Below are 22,327 nucleotides of genomic sequence, written 5' to 3'. Positions count from 1 at the left end.
ATTCTCTATGTATAAATGCACTTTAAATAGGTTATCCGAGATGCACCAAGATCCATGCGGCCACCACTTCCATGATCGCATGCCATACAGTCTAAATCTCTCATGCTTTGGCGAGAGATTCAGATTCACGCATGCGTTGCAGATGTAATCTCAGGTTGGGATCACGTGCCCAATGTATGGCAGGTCATCCCGGAAATGGCAGGCACGGAGGGTCCTGGCACACCTCGGATAACCCCTTTAAGGGTATTCTAGACTAAAGCATTTCTCACAAATCCATTGGACAAATGATACACCCTAGATCAGTGGGAATCTGACTGCTAGGATCCTCATAATCACTAGATCCCAGTTCCTTGTGCCCTAAAGCCACAAGACCACAGCTAGAGGAAGTATAAATCAAGCAGCAGTGGAGTATGTGCCCTGCCGCTCCATTCAAAGTTCATGGCACTGACAAAAACTGCCAAGAAAGGCGCTTAGCTGTCTTCACCAGACCAATGGATACTGAATGGAGCTGCAGGTACATGTTGGATCTCCGCTCCTTTCAAACTCTTCCTAGCAGTAGGTCTTGCAGCTGGCAGAAATAAAGGCTTGGGGTCCCCTGTTCCGGTAATGGGTGGGGATCCCAGCAGTCATATCTTCACCAAGCTAGCATTTACCTCCCATCCAATGGATAGGTCACAAAAGCTACAAGCTGGAATACCCTTTAACTGTTTAGACTCGATTACATGGAAATAACATCGAACTAACATCTCACTTCGAAGACACATATATAATACCAGGAACAGATTTGATTTGGCTATTCCGTGGTTGCTTAGTTAAGAATTGCTACACAGATTCTTCACAACCATTCTTATTTTCAGTTAGTCTCCCAAAAGGGGACCTGGAAGGGAGCTGATACTCACATAGAGACCACTGGTCTCCATAATGCAGAAGAGGACAGAGAAGGAAAAGCCAAAGATGTTTTTTCGTTCCTCTGAAGGGCCAGTCTACGTGAGTTCTACATGATCTCACAAGGCCCGGTCAATTCTAGCCTCTGTCTCCATCCAATACAGAACAGAATGGGATGCACTAGGGAACACTAATAAGCACACTGGCCACAGAAACTGACTAGAAATGCAAGATGTCTTTGTGCCTGCTATAATATAATGCCCATAGTAATATGCAATAAAAATAATATGTGAATATAGTATTTGTCCTTTAAAATAGCACCTTCAATGTCAGAAAGATAATGCAGCTGCTTATTGACTCCCTTGGGGTACAGGGCTGACACGGGCAATCTATGAGTCTCCTGAGCTCCAGCACACAGGGAGATGAAGATACACAGGTAGGGAAGATCTAGTGCAATAGAAGCCTCGTATTCACATAACAGCAGGTTGATGACTGCGCACCATTATTTATATTTTTTTATATAAATGAAGAGGTAAAAAAATAACTTCTGCCAAACACACCTTGTACTACCATCTAATACACCTCAAAGTATGGCAGCAGGGTTATCGCAATAGGAGCACCTGGCATCATCCATAATGTACAGAATTCACAAAAATAAGGGACAAACACTTCAAGAAAACCCAGTCAGGAGGTTTGTCCCCCGCAGGCTCGGCAGCAGGCCTTCCGGTAATACCAGTGCGAGCAAAGCTTCACCTTTAACACCAGGGAACAGTTAGCGGTTGCCTTGTCTTCACAGGTTTCATCTGGAAGAAACAAGACCATCGATGATCAAAATGTTATTACAATTACAGTGAGACATTTTTGAACTGAACAATTCAGTTTGGCCCTACTTTCCTTCTGATATTTTTCACTGTTGAGATGCTGGTTGCTAATTTTAACATTGCAAAGGATTTAAAGGGTTTATACATTTCTTTACTATAGATAGCCTATCCTCAGGACAGGACACATTCATATCTGATTGGCAGCGGGTCTGACACCCCACACCTCCTCCATCCATTGTTTAGAGGATGACTCTGGTAATTGCAACCCTGTTCTCTAAGGTATGCTCAAACAGTCCTAGGGACTTTCCTTGTTATTGTGTACAACTGGTGTCTACTACGTTGTAGCAACCACTAATGATCATTTATATGGTACCAAAGTAAGTCATTACTACTCTTCTGATGTGATATGGGCTCCTAGTTTTAAATAGAAGAGCACAGATTGGGAATAAGAGTGCTTACATATTGTTAAAGAGCATATTGGGAATAAGACTGCTTAGATGGGTCAATTCCAATCCTGCACCTTATACCAGGCTCCACATGTAATGACCTGAAGAGTCTGCCCAGTCTTCTTATACTTTGAGGGGGGAAAATAGGCCAAATGCTCAACATGTAAAATGAGTCTGGCACAGCAAATTTTATATTCACATTTAGCAGAGAATGTCATGTTCCTCTCAGTGTGATCGCCATTGGAATCATGCCAACCACAAAAAATACTGGGCTTGTATCTGATATTGCCAGACACATCTCAAGAACAAGAGGGTTGCTCTTTCTGGTAAAGTAACACAGTGGCTTTTCTATGCTCTCATGACCTGTGAGAACACTATGAGACCGTCCTGCACCAATCACAACCTAGACCCCCAACACAACACCTTTAAACCCACCATTCCGTAAGAAAGCCATCATGGTAAGCAGGTCTTTCCATATTGTAGACACAGGAGAAGAACTTACTAGCTGGAGTTGGTTGTGAGTAACAGTCTACATCACAGGGGGATTAACCTCTTTGAAACTGTGGTGAAGAGCGATCATGGCGCCTAAGGGTATAAATTAAGGATAGAGAGTCTATTTTTCACATCATCGGCAGCCCGTGCAAATAGCTTCTATGGGAACATAATTCATTTCTCAGAGGAGCTATAAAGCAGGAAATGGAATGCCTAAGGGGGCATAATATAAGGCACAGAAACTTTGTATGTCACTGTACAGGGTTTGAGGAAAAGTAATAGACAGAGCGGCTGTACTGTCACATTGATTTATTATGTGGATAGATAAGAGGGTAATGCATTAAATTGAGCAAACGTATTACTAAGGGCCCTTTTACACCGGCCAAGAATCAGGTCCAATATCAGAAACCAACACTAAAACAAGCACCTAAATCGTATCGGCAGCACATCATCCTGTGTAAACAGGGGAGATGCTGCAAACACTATGCAACATGAACGACTGTCGTAATGATTGTTCATAACCCCTTTCACTTAGCATCAGACCATGTTGAAGCATTTTAAACAACCACTGATTGACTTATATGTCGCCAATCCACGCTCATTTATTGCCCGGCACCAGCCTGTACGAGAGGACCTTTCATTTATTAGATACCTTTTTAACTTTCTCAGGAAAACTAAGGAAGGTTTCTAGTTTCACTCTTTAATCTCTGGATGCTGCATATAAACAGATATTGACCAAAGTCACTATATTGATGGGGACAAGGCTGTCACTGACCATTTGAATAGTTACTTTTGTTAATTATTTTTTTCAGAACGTCGCTTTTCAAATTGTAATTTGTATTATCATGAAATTACTGCTAGCTGCAGTGTTTTTGGAGGCTGATGCTTTTGGTGAGTGTACTTTCACACTTGCGTTGAGAAAATCCGGCAGGCAGTTCTGTCGCCGAACTGCCTGCCGGATATGGAAATCCGTGTGCAAACGGATAGCATTTGTAGATGGATCCGGGTGGCTAACGTTGTACCTATCCACAAGAAGGATAGAAGAGATAAAGATGGAAACTAAAGACCAGTTAACTTGCTTGACCTCAGTAGTAGTAAAAATAATGGAAACCCTCCTGAAAAATATGATGGTTGACCACCTAAAAACTAGCAACTTGTTGGGCCCAAAAAAGCATTGCTTCATCAAGGGCAGATCATGTCAAACTAACCTTACTGATTATTTGACTATGTCACAGCAGCTATGGACAAAGGTAGTTCCATGGATGTTGCCAACCTTGACTTCAGCAAAGCCACTGATACAGTGCCACATAAAGAGCTGATAGATAAATTATTGAACACTGAACTTAATCCCTCAGTGGATTTGCAGTTGGCTGATGAATAGACACCAAGGTGTTGTTAATGGTGTGCATTCTGAGGAGAGACAAGTTACAATTGGGGTACACCAAGATTCTGTCCTGAGTCTGATTATTTTAATATTTTTGTAGGTGACATGGGAGAAGGTTTGGTAGGCATCATATTGGCAGTTCTGTGTTAGCCAAGACTTCAGAAGAGAAGGATCTTGGGGTCCTGATATCAGTCAGTTTCAAAATGAGTGCTCAGTGTGGGCAGGCAGCTGGAAAAGCAACTTGGCTGTATAACAAGAGGTATAACCAGGAGGAAGAGAGATATTGTGATCCTGCTGTAAAGAGTGCTAGTGAGACCATATCTGGAATACGTGGTCCAGTTCTGGAGCCCCCACCTACAAAAAGACATAGATAAAATAAAATGGGTGCAAAAGTAGGCGACAAAAACGGTGGTGCGTCTGAAGCATAAGTCATATCATGAGAGACTTAAAGGACTTTGGGGTTCATTTATTGGTGTTTTAGACCCCATGCGACAACCACTTTTTTAGGCCTGGTGTGAGTGGGGAAAAGTCGCAGATTGCTGTGCAAAGTTCTCGATAGTAAATGACCCCCTTAATCTGTATAGCATTGAGGAAGGAAAGAATGATGAGGACATGACTGAAACTTTTAAATATGTTAAAGACTTAGGAGTGAAGTGTTTTAAAGGAAAAAAGTCAACACAAGAAGAACAAAGGGGCACAATCTATTATTAGTTGTGGGGTAGATCAGAACCAATGTATGTAGGAAATATGTTTACATCAAAAGAGTAGTTCAGGCTTGTAACAAACTCCCATCAAATGTGATTGGGAAATTGACAGTACGTGAATTTAAACATGCCTTGGATAAACACTTGTCTATCCTAAGATTAAACCCTTCACTACTGGACCACTTTTTTTACCTTAAATCCAGACCAATTTTTGCAAATCTGACGTGTCACTTTTTGTGGTAATAACTTTGGAATGCTTTTACTTATTCAAGCCATTCTGAGATTGTGTTTTCATGACAGTACAGTACAGTACTTTGTGACAGTGGTAAATTTGAGTCGATATAGCTTACCTTTTTTTATAAAATAATCAAAAATTTACCAAAAATTAGAAAAATTTAAATTTCTTCACTTTTAAGTCAGATAGTAATACCTCATAAAATGGTTATCAATCAACATTCCCCATATGTATGCTTTTTTAGATGTCATTTTTTTTTTTTAGGACGTTAGAAGGCTTAGAAGTTTAGAAGCCATTTTTTTAAATTTTCAACAAAATTTCCAAAAGCATTGTTTTAAGTACCAATTCAGATATAAAGTGATTTTGAGGGGCTTATGTAATAAAAACCACCCATAAATGACCAATTTTAGAAACTGCACCCCTCAAATTATTTAAAACTGATGTTACAAACTTTGTTAAAGGGATTCTGTCATGACATTTTAGGCCTATAACCTAAACATATGGCCAGGTCCGTACTAATACCCTGAATCCGAAACTGTCCTTATTAAATCTGCCTGTGGCTCTATTAGCACATAAAACAGGTTTTTATAACCTGTCATTCACCTACCTAAGGTGCCCAAGGTGCCCAAGGGGACGTCGCTTCATACAGTGTGCCCGGCTGTACTCATCTCCATCTGGTGCCCAGCGCCGCCTTCCCAGTTGAAATCACCGCCTTCCTCACCTCAGCGCCGCCTCCGCAATTGTCCGGTCCCTCTGCCAGATCCCGCGCATGCGCACTAGGCATAATCTGAGGGACTGGGCGATTGCGGAGGCGGCGCTGAGGTGAGGAAGGCGGCGATTTCAACTGGGAAGGCGGCGCTGGGCACCAGACGGAGATGGGTGTAGCCGGGCACACTGTATGAAGCGACATCCCCTTGGGCACCTTAGGTAGGTGAATGAAAGATTATAAAAACCTGTTTTATGTGCTAATAGAGCCACAGGCAGATTTAATAAGGACAGTTTTGGATTCAGGTTATTAGTACGGACCTGGAAAACTACACCCTTTAAAGAATATATTCAAATGGGTACTGACAACTTTGACCCCCTAAGCGTTTTACGGAAGTTGGAAAAACTTGGCTGTGAAAATGAAAAGTTTTGTTTCTTCCAGTAAAGTTGCTTTTGCCCCAAATGTTTTAATTTTCACAAGGGGTAACAGGAGAAAGAGCACCCCATAATTTGTTACCGATTTTCTAATGAATACGGCAACACCCCATATGTGGTGGTAAACTGCTGTGGGGGCACATGGCAGGATTCAGAATTGAAGGACACAGTGAAAGCATTGTTAAACAGAATAAAATCTTGTTTTTGTGTTGCCAATTTTTTGGGCGATTGTCTTAGGTAGGGGCTTATTTTTTGCAGGATGAGATGACGATTTGATTGATATAATTTTGGGCTAAATACGCCTTTTTTGATTGCTTGATATTACACTTTTTGTGAGGCAAGGTGACCATAATATGGCCTTTTTGACACTGTTTTTATTTTTTATTTTTTACAGCGCTCACCTGACAGGGTGGATCATGTGATATTTTTATAAAGACGGTCGATACGGACGCAGCAATACCTAATATGTCTACTTTTCTTTTTTTCCTTATTTTTTTCAAAAAAAATTTAACTTTATTTTGGCAAAAGAAAGCTTTTTTTTTTTGTAAAACTTTTTTTTTTACTTTATTTTTTTGTGCCACTCTGGGACTTCAACTTTTGGGGGTCTGATCCCCTTTACAATGCATTACAATACTTCTGTATTGTAATGCATTGGCTGTAAGTGTATTCGGGCTGCCTTCCCTGCCATTATATGGCCGATGGCCACCCCGCACCCAGCAGGATACCGCACATGTGCAATGGTTAATGCACCAGCATCGGTGTTTTCACCGATGCCGGCACATACAGCAGGGGTCCGGCTATCAGTGACTGTCGGACCCCTGCAGCTGATTGGGCAAGCGCAGCTGTACGGCGCTGGGATTTGTGACCCTGAGTCCAGCGCAGTATATGTACGGCGCTGGCATCCTACTGGTTAAGTGCAGAAGTGAGCAACCTTGATGTAATTTTCTGCTGTCAATCTTCTATGTTTCTATATGTAACTTAGTAAAAGTTAACTTTTTGCAAACACATAACTAATCTTCTGTAGCCATGTGTCTATAATTTCCTGTTGTTAGCTGGTATATCACAGAGTCTAGAAAGAGTACGTTGATGCATTAATAATATTACAGACACGATATTCTCGGCGACTTTGAGAGTGTGGGACATTTTCAGTTCTTTAGAATATTTGAAAGGTTAGAAAGTGGAGGTCACTGTTGGCAGCTATTCGAAAGCATGTTTATAAGGTGAACTACAGGGAAAATCAGATGCTACAGATCAGCAAGGAAGAGATGCATCAGGCTGGGATTATACAAAGAATCATGTACTGGGCTCTGACTGGCATAGGATACATATTAACAGGACCATGGGCAGATAGCACATGGCAGGTATGATGGTAACAAGTAACATAGTTTTGATTTAAAGATATATGACACTATCATTGTGATAAACCAGGCATCCTCAAATTGCGGCCCTCCAGCTGTTGCAAAACTACATCTCCCAGCATGCCCGAACAGCCTACAGGTATCAGCCTACAGCAGGGTATTGTGGGAGTCGTAGTTTTACAACAGCTGGAGGGCCGCAGTTTGAGGATGCCTGTGATAAACAATGCATACTTCAGCCATATGCTCTAATAACACTGACAATTACCAGATCTATGCCGCCACCTATAGCTGTAGTACCAAGCACCGCCACTATGAAATAGATGGAGCTGTGCAAAACAGCTGATCAGGGTCCTGGGTGTCAGACCCCCACAAATCAGATACTGATGACCTATTCACTGCTGGATTTTAACAATAGCTCGTAATTAATATTGACTCCATACACAAAATTTTTGGCAGGAGTATAAGGGCCCCACAGCAAAAGGGCTCACCCAAGTAAGATCTCAAACGAATTTAAGTTTTTTTTATTACCCGGAATCATTTTTTATTTTAAAAGAAATCACACTCCACCTCACCCTCATGCCTCATAAATACGGAGCTCATTCTGAACGCCAAAGGGAATCAACAAGGTAAAAGAGGAGAGAATATTTAAAAGAAGAAAAACTGCTACAAGAGGACATAGTTTTAAATTAGAGGGGCACAGGTTTAAAAGTAATATCAGGAAGTATTACTTTACTGAGAGAGTAGTGGATGCATGGAATAGCCTTCCTGCAGAAGTGGTAGCTGCAAATACAGTGAAGGAGTTTAAGCATGCATGGGATAGGCATAAGGCCATCCTTCATATAAGATAGGGCCAGGGGCTATTCATAGTATTCAGTATATTGGGCAGACTAGATGGGTCAAATGGTTCATATCTGCCGCCACATTCTATGCTTCTATATTTCTCAAGGTATTTATACCAGACAACTGGCAAAAATACATTGATAAATCAGTCCCCTTCTTCTCTTCAGTACTTACGGTAATAAAAACTGTCTGCCAGCAGCCACCACTAGATGGCGCTGTGTGCACTGAAATGTATAGAGTTACTACTGAACTCAGTAGCAGCAGGAAAAAGCTGTTTGCACTGTGTTCCATCTTGTGGTGGAGAATGCCGTTTTTAGGAGTTCAGTGCTAGGACCTCTCTCAGCCCTGGCCCCATAGCAATCAAGTGGTCCGCAGCCATCGTTCAGTAAATACGACACAGATTTTTTTATTTTTTTTGCACAATACGGCCAGAAAATGGAGAGAGTACGGTAACTATAATCTATAGTAAAATCTGATTTATAAGTCATAAAGGTAAAATATGACCAGACCCTAATTGTTCCATTTTCTGCACGTGCAAGAAAGCCACCTAGCCTCCAGGCACTGCTGTCCAGGCTCCATGCTCATCACTCTACTTGTGGTCATGAGGCATTTTTCCTTAATAAATGTTTAGACAACTACAAGCACCAGGTAAAGGATTTTTCAGTTTCAGTTTGCAAATTTTGAGATTTGGGATGGATGAAGACTGCGAAGAGGCAGGAGATGACTGCATGGAAAAGAACTGCAGGCAAATAAGATCACAGTACATATTTTGACAATACAAATGAAGCATAAAGACTGATAAACTAGTGTGCCCGAAGACAAATTTGCTGAGAATACACCCATGAAATTCAATGCATGTGTCTTATTTCCTCTGGGATATGTCATGTCAGTATGTTTAGATGTTGTCTGCGCACATTACCAGTATACAAACTGTTTAGTTTCCACTCATGTCATGTGTGGAGTGAAGCATCCAAATCTGTTTACTTGTATTGTCGTCCTTGCAATGTGTGTGGGTGTAATCTCCATGCACATCTCTCATCAGGTTCCGTCTCAGGCTCAGGGTCCGACTGGCCCCCCATAGAATTCTCCAGTGGGCCCAGTACCTGAAGCCATAGTGGGCCCCAAAGGTCCAGGGGAAAAAAAGTACGTTTGGAGCCACTTCCATTTAAGGTGACCATACACATTAAACTAATGATAGCCGAACTCTCGTGCATAAGCGTTGTCAGTCACAACGAAGGAGCAGCGAAGGAGGAGCGGTTACCGTGACTTGAAACAAGGAGGCCGCTGCCACCGTGACTTCAAGCATGTGTAGAGAAGCGCGCCGGGCAGGGGATAGAACAACGTTTTTAGTACATAGAAACATAGAATGTGTCGGCAGATAAGAACCATTTGGCCCATCTAGTCTGCCCAATATACTGAATACTATGGATAGCCCCTGGCCCTATCTTATATGAAGGATGGCCTTATGCCTATCCCATGCATGCCTAAACTCCTTCACTGTATTTGCAGCTACCACTTCTGCAGGACGGCTGTTCCATGCATCCACTACTCTCTCAGTAAAGTAATACTTCCTGATATCACCTTTGCCCCTCTAATTTAAAACTGTGTCCTCTTGTAACAGTTTTTCTTCTATTAAATATTCTCTCCTCTTTTACCTTGTATAAAAGTTTCTATCATATCCCCTCTGTCTCGTCTTTCTTCCAAGCTATACATGTTAAGGTCCTTTAATCTTTCCTGGTAAGTTTTATCCTGCAATCCATGTACCAGTTTAGTAGCTCTTCTCTGAACTCTCTCCAAAGTATCAATATCCTTCTGGAGATATGGTCTCCAGTACTGAGCACAATACTCCAAATGAGGTCTCCCTAGTGCTCTGTAGAGCGGCATGAGCACCTCCCTCTTTCTACTGGTAATGCCTCTCCCTATACACCCAAGCATTCTGCTAGCATTTCCTGCTGCTCTATGACATTGTCTGCCTACCTTTAAGTCTTCTGAAATAATGACCCCTAAATCCCTTTCCTCAGATACTGAAGTTAGGACTGTATCACTGATTTTATACTCTGCTCTTGGGTTTTTACGCCCCAGGTGCATTATCTTGCACTTATCAACATCAAATTTTAGTTGCCAGATTTTTGACCATTCCTCTAGTTTTCCTAATTCCTTTTTCATTTGGTGTATCCCTCCAGGAACATCAACCCTGTTACAAATCTTCGTGTCATCAGCAAAAAGACACACCTTACCATCGAGGCCTTCTGCAATTTCGCTGATAAAGATATTAAACAATATGGGTCCCAGAACAGATCCCTGAGGTACCCCACTGGTAACAAGACCTTGGTCTGAATATACTCCATTGACTACAACCCTCAGTTGTCTGTCCCTCAGCCACTGCCTAATCCATTCAACAATATGGGAGTCCAAGCCCAAAGACTGCAATTTATTGATAAGCCTTCTATGTGGGACAGTATCAAAAGCCTTACTAAAGTCTAGATAAGCGATGTCTACTGCACCTCCGCCATCTATTGTTTTAGTCACCCAATCAAAAAAATCTATAAGATTAGTTTGACATGATCTCCCTGAAGTAAACCCATGCTGTTTTTCATCTTTCAATCCATGGAATTTTAGATGTTCCACAATCCTCTCCTTAAGTATGGTTTCCATTAATTTCCCCACTATTGATGTCAGGCTTACTGGCCTATAGTTGCCCGATTACCTCCCTACTACCTTTCTTGTGAATGGGCACATTTGCTAATTTCCAATCTTCTGGGACGACTCCTGTTACCAGTGATTGGTTAAATAAATCTGTTAATGGTTTTGCTATTTCACCACTGAGCTCTTTTAATAGCTTTGGGTGTATCCCATCAGACCCTGTGACTTATTTGTATTAATTTTAGACACCTGACTTAGAACCTCTTCCTCTGTAAAGACACATGCATCAAAAGATTAATTATTCCTCCTCCCTAACTGAGGTCCTTTTCCTTCATTTTGCTGCATCTGCCTTCAGGAAGAAAGGCATCATCAGAAACACTCTGCTGGCTACACGCAGGTACTGCTGGCGGCTTGGGATGGTTTTGGGAGGTGACAGGTTCCCTTTAACAAAGAGTTCTACTCCACAAAGATCTTGATCCTATTATCTTTGCTATGGTGCCAAACTCTGTCCTTACATTATGTACTCACAGCAGCCTTAGTTGTAGGACTTTGCCATTGGGAACCTCATAAAAACCTCTGCTACATTCTTTACAGGTTCACATAAAATGGAAAAACATGTTTATAACAAGAACAGAATGCCATTCTTCTCAACTAGTATTTGAAAATACAATTCGGATGCCTTGCCAAATTTTACAAAGAAAATTGCTTTATGACGAATTACTTCACGTCACAAAGCACATTGTGGGTGCAATGACAGGGAGAGGCGATTGTGCCGCTTCCAGTCATTGTACCCCTCAGATGCCGCGTTCATACATGATCACAGCATCTGATTTACATAACAGTATAAAAAATATTAAAAAAATAATACTTCCCTGATCTATTTGCTTGCGACGGGGCCAGCCGCCATCATCTTGCTAGAAGAGCTGGCGTGAAATCTCACGCGGCCCAAGATGACATCACCAGCGCAAGGGATATTGGCCGAGTTCTTTAAGCAAGATGGCGGCGGCCAATCTGTCACGAGCAAATGGAGCAGGTAAGCATGATTTTTATTTTATTTTTTGCACTATTTCAGGTAAATCAATTTGTTACCATGAAGCACAAGGAAATTCGGCTTTGTGGCGAATTGATGGTATCCTGAAATTTGATTCGCTCAAAACTATTCTCAACAATGTCACAAGACTGGGCTCAGCCTATACACCATTCTACAAAAAGTGTGCAACTCAGGGGACATATTCAACACATAGTTCACAATGATTACATTAAAGAGGTTTTCTGGTAATAAATACTTTTTATCTAATGCTTGCAGCCTGCCTGCTGAAACAGAAAAATCATGCTTAGCTGCTTCCCGTCACTCCAGTCCTGCGCGCTGCCTCCACTGTGTCCATGTTCCAGTCCCCAGAACATCTGGTGCTGCATGGGCATGGTCACATATTATGCTGCAGCCAATGACTGGCTGCAGCAGGGATGTGTTGCTTGTGGCCACATCAACACTAAGGCCAGTTATTAGCTGCAGCAGAACATGTGACTATGCCCATGCAGCACTGGATGTAAAAACTCGGGACAGGCAGCACAAAGTGGTGGGGAGCAGGTAAGTATGAATCTTCTGTTTCAGGAGGCAGGCAGCCAGCATTAAATAAAAATTCTTACCCAAAAAAACCTTTAAAGAGAACCTGTCACCTGGATTTTGGGTATAGAGCTGAGGACATGGGCTGCTAGATGGCCGCTAGCACATCTGCAATATCGAGTCCCCATAGCTCTGTGTGCTTTTATTGTGTCAAAAAAACTATTTTATATATATGTAAATGAGGTATGTAAGAAGCCCAAGGAGCTGTTAATAACATCTCCGGAGCCCAGCCACGCCCACTGTGAAGTAGAACCAGCACCGCCCCGCATACTCCGAATCTCCTCTTTGCTCTCTGACATCACAAAGCTATAGCGCCGTAATTTTGCGATGCGCGAGCTAGCGCATGCGCAGTGTCGGCATAGTGTTCCTTCCCTGTGCTGGCATCAGCCTCAGGGAACGAACTGCGCATGCGCTAGCTTGCGCATCGCGAGATTACGGCGCTCTAGCTTTGTGACGTCAGGGAGCAAGGAGGAGATTTGGAGGATGCGGGGCGGTGCTGGTCTCCTTTTCAGTGGGCGTGGCTGGGCTCAGAGTCGGAGAACGCTGGACTCATCCCTGAAGCATGGAGGAGACAGGACTCATCTAAGGTTCATTTACATTTCTATAAAATCTTTTTTTTTTTTACACAATAAAAGCACACAGAGCTATGGGGACTGGGTATTGCAGATGTGCTAGCGGCGATCTAGCAGCCAATGTCCTCAGCTCTATACACAAAATCCAGGTAACAGGTTCCCTTTAAATAGGAACTTCCAGAATGAAAGACCGATGCTGCAGCATTGGGAAATATCAACAACCAGTTGTCAATTTATTCACACATTTTCAGGAGAAATAACATAATGACACAACACAGACTTCTAAGAAAAGGTACTCCAGCATTATTACTTCACGAGATAGGCAAGTATTTACAAAATGAGATACATCAATAAAATAAATTGACAACTGGTGAGTCAATATTGGTGATTAAAAAGAGTAATCAGAACGTAATAATAAAAAGAGTGATCAGAACGTAATAATAAAAAGAGTGATCAGAACGTAATAATAAGTCGTATTCCAATCTTAGACATTTCATAGGATATGCTATAAAGGTCTAACAGATGCAGACCTCACTTCTGGGACCTGAACCAATCTCCAGATCTGGGGTCAGGGGCGTGCACACTTGCTCGTCTGTTTTCCGATCTCCCACAGAAGTGAATGGAGAAAAAGGCACAAGCATGGCCAGCTCTCCATTCACAGTGGCTGCCTCACCAGGGTGGGATAGAGGTTGGAGGACTCCTGCTTTGGAGATGGGTAAGGGCCCTAGAGGTGGGACCCACATCTGTCAAACATGTGAAGAAGATGGGACTACCCCCTTGAAGAATCAGAGGTATGGCATGGGTTTTCTTACCAGGGGCCTCGGTGGGACATTGGTTAATATTGCAGACCTGTCCACTCTCTGGTTTAGCAGACTGGTCACATCCCTGGCTCAGTTCTTCTCCTTGATAACACTTCACATCTCTAAGCTGGTGTCCTGATCCACACGTCTTACTGCACTGTAAAAGAGACATAAGAAAAATACACCCACCTTTAAACACTGCAGGAGCTCTCATCTAGTAGGAGATACAGAACATTTATGTCAACCAGATGCAGTTCCATGCTGTGGGAACCAAAGTTCTCCTTTTCTCATAGAAGAGGTAAAATATGGGCACCCTGTGAGCAGAAAGCACCTAAAAAGACACTGGTGTACCGTGAGCCTACGTTATTAAAGGGGTCATGTCACTTCAGAAAATGGCATTAATTATGTAGAGGACATTAATACAAACTACTTCCTAATGTATTGCAATTATCTGTATTGCTTCCTTCCCTGGCTGGATTCATTTTTCCATCACATTATACACTGCTCATTTCCATGGCTCCGACCATGGTTTAAACCATCAGTGGTGGTTGTGCACTTTTTCCTATAGTGTGCAATCATGACCACCACTGATGGATTGCAGGCTGGTCGTAACCATGGAAATGAGCAGTGTATAATGTGATGGAAAAATAAATCCAGCCAGCAAAGGAAGTAAAATGGACAGTCACAATGCATTAGTAAGTGCCTTATATTAACTTTCTCTACACGACACATGCTATTTGCTGAAGTGACACAACCCCTTTAAGTCATATGTATGGCAGGGAGCCCGTGGGGCATCACATATGGAAGACAATTAGTTCAGCTCTCTTCACAAGTAATGTGGACAGATGACTTTTGGCGGGCCACAAATGAAGTGTTACAGTACATATAGAATAAAAGCCACCCTTTTTGGTGGAAGCTTTAGAGCAGATTTGTGCAATTAGAGACCTGATCTCTTCCCCAAATGTTTACATAGAGGAGAAGAACAACCAGATGTGAGCTGCAGACCTAAATCCTGCTTTTTGCATATCTCCAGCAGGTGCTAGAAGGGAAGAGATTAAGCTTATGTAAGTATACTACACCTCCTGGTCAACAGTTGGTATGCACTTAAAGGTCTTAAAGGACTGTGCACCTTTTTGGAGGGGGGGGGGGGTGGCAACTCCCCCTCTCCTGGGCAGACACGCAAAGAGAAGCATAGTACCTGCTTCCCAGCGCTGGATCCTTTGCCCCATGGCCTCAGATGTTCCTCTGGGCTCTGTGGATGTAAACTTACTGATTGACGCCGGGGGGTATTATTCTTACTGGGGGCACTAATGGGGAGCATTATTAATTCTGGGCGGCACTAATAGTGGTATTATTCTTAATAGGGGGTATTATTCTTACTGGGGGGCACTAATGGGGCATTATTCTTATTGGGGGGCACTAATGGGGGCATTATTAATTCTGGGGCACACTAATGGGGGCATTATTCATTCTGGGGTGAACTAATGGGACCATTAGTCTTACTGGGGGGCACAAATGGGGGGCAATAATTCTGGGGTGCACTAATGAGGGCATTACTATTACTGGGGGGCACTAATGGGGGCATTACTATTACTGGGGGCACTAATGGGCCAGTATTAATTCTGGGGGCGCTAATGCAGGCATTAATATTATTGTGGGGCACTAACAGGGGCATTATTAATTAGGATTAGGATTTAAAAAACAATGCGTGTCACAGATAGGGATCTAGAGGGGGGGCAGGTAAAAGGAGAAATGTTTCTATCCAATTTGGATTCCTCAATGAAGTGTATTTTTTCTGGAATTTTTAGCACTGCCAGGATGAGGCTGGATGATATGTTGGCATAGTCTGTTTCTGAAGGATGTCTAACCTGGCCCATAGTAGGATTGGTACAGATTTTCAAAAGCTAGCAGGAATCTGGTGGGCTGCTATTTAATACCCATTAGTGTAAGACCACACGATGCGGCTGAGCACGTGCAGCCAAGCCCATGGAGGTCACGGCAGAATGGCAAAATCTTGAAGCCATTAGCCACCGATGTAGGCCTTGCTCAACTGCGTTTAGCCGCACCATGTGGTTTTACCTGTATCACACTGTATAACCCATTAAGAACACTCACCGGCCCCCATTCGGTTGTTGTCCAGTGATGATCACAGGGTGGGCCCAGGCAGGGCTTCTCACTTGGAGGCTTGATGCTTTCATCACACTGGTTGGATTCTGCCGAGCACTTCACTTCTCTCTTCATTACTCCCTCAGTTCCACAGGCAGCAGAACACTGAAAACATAGGGTACAAAAAAGTTATATCTGTGGTATGGTGAGTTTGGAAAAGAAACCAGTGAGACTAAATGATGATGATAATATGATCCTTAGATGAATCCCAACTGATCCAATGTAAAAATATGCAATAAAATTGTGATTTACAGGAAAAAGGGCAATATACTATACTATAGTACAGTATATGTCACCCATCATGCCAATGTAGTGGTATCAGAAACAAAGGAAGAAAGACAGCAAGCCCCGTTGAAGCGGAGCGGAGGATGGGAGTGGTAATGGCTGCAGCAGTTATTCACAGTGGCAATCCTCACCCTGATGATCCGTAGGGCCAGACAGTGACAGAAGGGTAGACCCTTCCCTCCCTCGGGGCACGCCCCGCTGTTAGGGCACCTGCCTGATGGCAGCTGAGGTGCCCTTGGTGTTATGACTGGTTGTACAGGTGCAAGGCAGGAGATGTAGGTTCTGTGGCCAGCCTATGGTGCTGGAGTCAGTAACCAGGCCAGTTGTCGAAAATAAACAAATCTCTCTTTAGTAAAGTGCAGAATGGGAGTTTTAGTATATTCAACAGTATCAAAGACAGTCCCAAACAATTCACATTCCTAGATAGCAATGTATGGGTAGAGGCCAGGATCTGGACTGGGGTCAAAGTGTACCATCGCATTAGACACAGTATCTAATAATAAATAGGCAGGGACACAGCATGAGGTATACAATCATTGCCAGGAGTTACTGTATATACTTACATTACTGTAAGACATACACTTCCAACCGCATTTCACTGCTGTGAGGTCTGAAATAACGGGACACCGCTGCGCTCAGCCCACAGCTCACACTGCCGTCACATCAGGCACAGTATCCAATAATAGGCAGGGATACACCATGCCGCATAATAGTCAGCATTTGTATATCTAATAGCGTTTACCACTTCTTCTTGCCACATCCCTCACTGCCAGTATAGCCAGCGAGCGATCCCCGCACACTTCATACAGTAGCCAACAATAACAAGCAGAGATACACATGCCGTAGCATCAGCGGCATTTACATTATACAGAACTGCGCTGAACACCTCTCCCAGCCTACATAGACAGAGATACACATGCCGTAGCATCAGCGGCACTTGGATTATACAGAACTGCGCTGAGCACCTCTCCCAGCCTACATAGACAGAGATACACATGCCGTAGCATATGCGGCACCTGTATCATACAGAGCTGCGATGAACCCCTCCCCCAGCCTGTCCAATCCCTTACCATATCGCTCTCCGTCAGCTGAGTCATAGAGCAATCCTCAGTATCCAATAATCAAAGATAAATAAATAAAAGACACAACACTTGGCACTGGCACAATACAGTGCTGAGCACCTCTCCCTGCTAACACTCTCCCCTCCCGCATCCTCCTTAAACAGTTAAAATCATAGAGCGATCTCCGCTACATGAAATAAAATAAAACACTGATACACAGATAAATACAACAGATCGATTTATTCACTTATCCACCGACTCATTCATTTAAATTGTCTATCGATGTCATCCTCACAGTTCCAGCGTTATGTGACAGGGCAAGAGAGGAATGTCAATTACCCCGACCCTAACACACCCACGATCCTCCCCTTGGGCTGCGAAACCCATCTGTGTACATAGTCCTGACAAAGGGGGCAATCCAGCCCCAGAAACGCATAGACTGTTATTAAATAAAGGTCATCGTTTATTATTATAAACATCAATCCTGAAGTTTTTATTCATCCGAAGTTTTAAATTAGAGGGGCAAAGGTTTAAAAGTAATATCAGGAAGTATTACTTTACTGAGAGAGTAGTGGATGCATGGAATAGCCTTCCTGCAGAAGTGGCAGCTGCAAATACAGTGAAGGAGTTTAAGCATGCATGGGATAGGCATAAGGCCATCCTTCATATAAGATAGGGCCAAGGACTATCCCTAGTATTCAGTATATTGGGCAGACTAGATGGGCCAAATGGTTCTTATCTGCCGACACATTCTATGTTTCTATGTTATGTCCGAACAGCGCCTGAAAAGATCCTGAACCAATTTTTTTAAGTTATCCACTTTGCCTGTTGATTTCCCTGGAGCGAGCACAGAGGACCACGGCTGAAGCCTAGGACAACCGCCCGCTAATCGGGACACGAAATAAGCAGCCAAGCGATCTACAGTTGTTGTGACTCCTCACAACAACATCCGGTAAGCACATCCTTACCTTTTAACCTAACACCAAACAACTGATACCGCACATGTGGCGCCCTATTCTCCCTATTTTTATTTTTTCGCATACTTGAACTGGAATACTCAATCCTGAGACACCGGAGGACTAAAAGTCCCATCCTCTTTTTCTGGGAAGACCGAGCAGCCTGTGAGCGGTACAGTACACCAACCACCTACTATCCGAGTTAACATGGAATACTTTACCAAGAGAATACAAAATCTGATAACCCAATACACGACCATAGACAACAAAACCCACAAGGATATATCCAAAAGGAATAAAGTAGAGACCTTTGGGAGGGAGGATACAAACAAAATGCTAGACTTATTTAAGACTTTTGAAAACAACCTTAAAAATGAACTATTCCACCAATTAGATGTTCTTAAGAATATATTTACAAGAAAATCTAGCCGGGGATTAAGACTAGCCATACCACCAACATTTCCTGATGATACTGTCTTTAAATACAAGCGGAATGACTATCTAGAGAGCAATGTGCAGCGGGCCTAATCAGGATGCTTATGAATAAACGAGAAAAAATAACATTAACATAACATACATCAAAGATATAGAAACAAACATCCAATCTCTATCACAATACTCTAAACACCCTGACTTCATCACCATAAACCACAATCTTACAAATAGAATCTATCAGACACAATAGCCACAAAATCCCATAAACTACAAAGAGACAGAAAGGACAAAGATCAAAGATTCCTACCGTAATTGGAAAAAACAGAAACCATACACATCAGATGATGCTCCACAATCACTTAGTCCACATAACAACGAAAACATCACACAAATACGGGACAATAATCCCTGACACCATAATAATCCTACATTAAACTATCTGAGCAGGAAATATCCCACTCCTCTCCAACTTAACCAAAGGAGCCGCCACTTCACAAATCAGAAATATCATAAGCCACAAAACAGGGGCCAAAATAGACCTGCCAAGACTAATACCACCAACCCCACCAGGGGGGTCCCCCACACTACCCAACCAACACCACCCTGCGAGACATCAACTATGCCCCACCCAAGCCAACATCCAGAAAATACACACTCTCATCTTCTCCCCCCATCCAAAACCATACATAATTATCATAAGACAGAGACCTCCCCACCGAAAGAAAACACTAACACATCTACTCCAAACTTGGAACCTCATCCATCAATTACCGAAACCACGATACAGATTTATTTCTGGAACGATTTAGGGCCCTCAGGTCAAAATACTTAGAATTTAAGAACCGAATCAGAGAGGGCACATCCCAAAAAAAACTCCAGCAAATCCCATAGAGGACACACCCCATCTCATTGAATTTCCCTCTACTACCCTAGATTACTCATTAAAGCTACCAGAGGGAACCCCAGCTATAGATCTCACTCTGCATCTCCCCCCTCCCCTACCAGTCCCCAACCCCCAATCCCCACTGACCCATCAACATAGCACTTTGACAACACCTACCGTAAATACCATTGCTATCGACAATACCAGCTCAGCATCCTGCACTCTAGTACCTTTTTTATGTCCGGCTATTATGAACCAGTGCTCAACTCCAATCAACAAAAAAAATAAAACCCCAAGATCACACACTACTACAAACCAACACCCGGAAAAAAAGAAAAATAGACCTCGAGGAAAAAGAGGAGGCACACAGAAAACAAAAATTAGAAAAACATCAATAAATCCCACTACCATCAGACCAACCACAGACAACAATATTCAATCTACCATTAAGATCTTTAATCTATCCACATACAGACTCACAGCCCATGAAACCAAACTCTTACAAAAAGGCCTATCTTTTTACCCCCAAAATAGAGCAAATCCCCTAGAACTATAACTACATTTTGAAATAGAAAATACCAAAAACCTTCAAAATCATACCACAGAAAACAATCATACCAGTCCAACTTACAAACACCTATACATTAGCCCAAAGTCATAATTTTTCCCCCTACAGAGCCAGGGGCACATCATCCCTACCTTTTTCGAGCTAATCTCCCAGGAACTCAAAACAAAAATCAATGACAGTGATACCCTAAATTATAAAGGAAATCTGAGAAAAACAGAACTAACAGCCTTAAACAACCTAAAAAAAAATAATGACATAATCATACGCCCTGCCGATAAAGGCGGAGAAATCGTAATGCTGGATGTTCATGACTACGAACAAGAAGCCGAAAATATCCTCGGGGACCCCTGTTACTATGAAAAAATCAAGAACGACCCCTTCCCCGAAGTAACCAAGAGACTAAATCTACTAGTGAAAAATGCCTTCACCAATCAGTATATAAAGAAAAAAGAAAAAAACTTCTCAACACCCAAAACACCATGCATCCTATACTTCTACCATTTACCAAAAATACACAAAAATACTACACACCTGCCAGGACGACCAATAGTCTCAAACACAAAATTTGCCACTAGTAACTTATCACAATACCTTGACTTATTCTTACAGCCATAGGTGAAACAGTTGCCAAGCTATCTACATGACTCCAGCCAACTCATCCGGGAATTACAATCAATAGAGTGGCTGCCTGATTATGGTCTCCTCACACTTGATGTTACCGCCCTCTACTCTTACGCCACGAACTAGGGATCCATTGCGTTAAAAACACTCTCTCCAAGGATAAATCCCTTAAACCACGCCAAATAGAATTCTTATCAGAAGGTATTCGATTCATCCTAGAGAACAATTATTTCATATACAATAATAAAACTTACCATCAACGCACCAGGACTGCTATGGGGACACGAGTAGCACCCTCGTTCGCTAACATTTTCATGGGCAAATTCGAGAAACTACACATATGGGGGCACCAGACATACAAAAAGAGGATCGTCTACTACAGAAGATACATAGACGATTTGTTCATTATCTGGAATGGTGATGAGGGATCCGCCCTTGATTTCTGCAGTAGCCTCAAACTTACCAACTGGGGCATCACCTTCACACCCAAATTTAGTAAAGAAACAATATAATTTTTAGATATCATCATTTCCAACCAAGAGAATAAACTGATCACCAAAACATGTTTCAAAACCGGAGATACGAACAGTTAAATCCAATACACCAGCGTCCACCATAAAAAATGGCTTAAAAATATCCCCTACAGTCAATACAAACGCATTAGACGAAACTGCACTAACGATACCAACTTCACTACACAAGCAAAGAAACTGGAAAAAAGATTCAAAGAGAAGCAATATCCTGAGAAGATCATACGTGACGCATACAAAAAAAGCCTACAACTAACACAAGCAGAATGCCTCAAACCAAGTACAAAAGAACCAACCACTCTGAAAAACCTCCATTTCATCACACAGTACAACACATCAAACTCCATCATCTTACAGATCCTTCAAAAACATTAGCACATCCTACTGCAAGACCCAAAGCTCAAACAACACCTCCCAAACAAACCAAAAATCACATACAGACGTGCCCCTACCATCAGAAATCTATTAGCACCTAGCAAACCAAAACACCATCAGAAAGGACACGACCCCAAAAAGGACACGACCCCAAAAATACTAACAACGTGGGAAGCTACAAATGCAACACCCCACGCTGCCTCTGCTGTACAACCATCACACATAACAAAACATATTTCTCTTCAAATACGAACAAAACCTCCTTCATTATCAAACACCATCGAACATGCCAATCCTCATACGTTATCTATATGATCGAATGCCAATGTGGTTTGCAATACATAGGACGCACAACCCAACCATTACATTTTCGCTTAAATCAACACCGCCGCAATATACAAAAACAGTATGTCAAACATAGTCTATCCAGGCACTGCGCTAACACTCCAGAAAAAGAACAACAAAATCACGCCAATAGATTTTATACCCCTAAACCCATACAA

General features: G+C 42.4%; 1 protein-coding gene across 1 annotated transcript in view; it reads right to left on the bottom strand.

Moving 5' to 3' along the window:
* Positions 1 to 788: 788 nt before the first annotated feature.
* Positions 789 to 22,327, bottom strand: part of LOC122944162 (ADAMTS-like protein 2) — a 75,312-nt gene continuing 53,773 nt past the window's right edge. Inside the window, exons 14-16 of the mRNA XM_044302393.1 lie at positions 16,060 to 16,215; positions 13,957 to 14,101; positions 789 to 1,688 (exon numbers count right to left, since the gene is read on the bottom strand). Coding sequence (XP_044158328.1) covers positions 1,570 to 1,688; positions 13,957 to 14,101; positions 16,060 to 16,215 — 420 coding nt within the window. The 3' untranslated portion in view covers positions 789 to 1,569. The remainder of the gene's footprint in view (positions 1,689 to 13,956; positions 14,102 to 16,059; positions 16,216 to 22,327) is intronic.

Source organism: Bufo gargarizans, chromosome 7, assembly GCF_014858855.1.
Source record: "Bufo gargarizans isolate SCDJY-AF-19 chromosome 7, ASM1485885v1, whole genome shotgun sequence".
Classification (NCBI taxonomy): Eukaryota; Metazoa; Chordata; class Amphibia; order Anura; family Bufonidae; genus Bufo; species Bufo gargarizans.
Note: the sequence above shows the minus strand (reverse complement) of the source record. Positions and strands in the feature narration are given on the sequence as shown.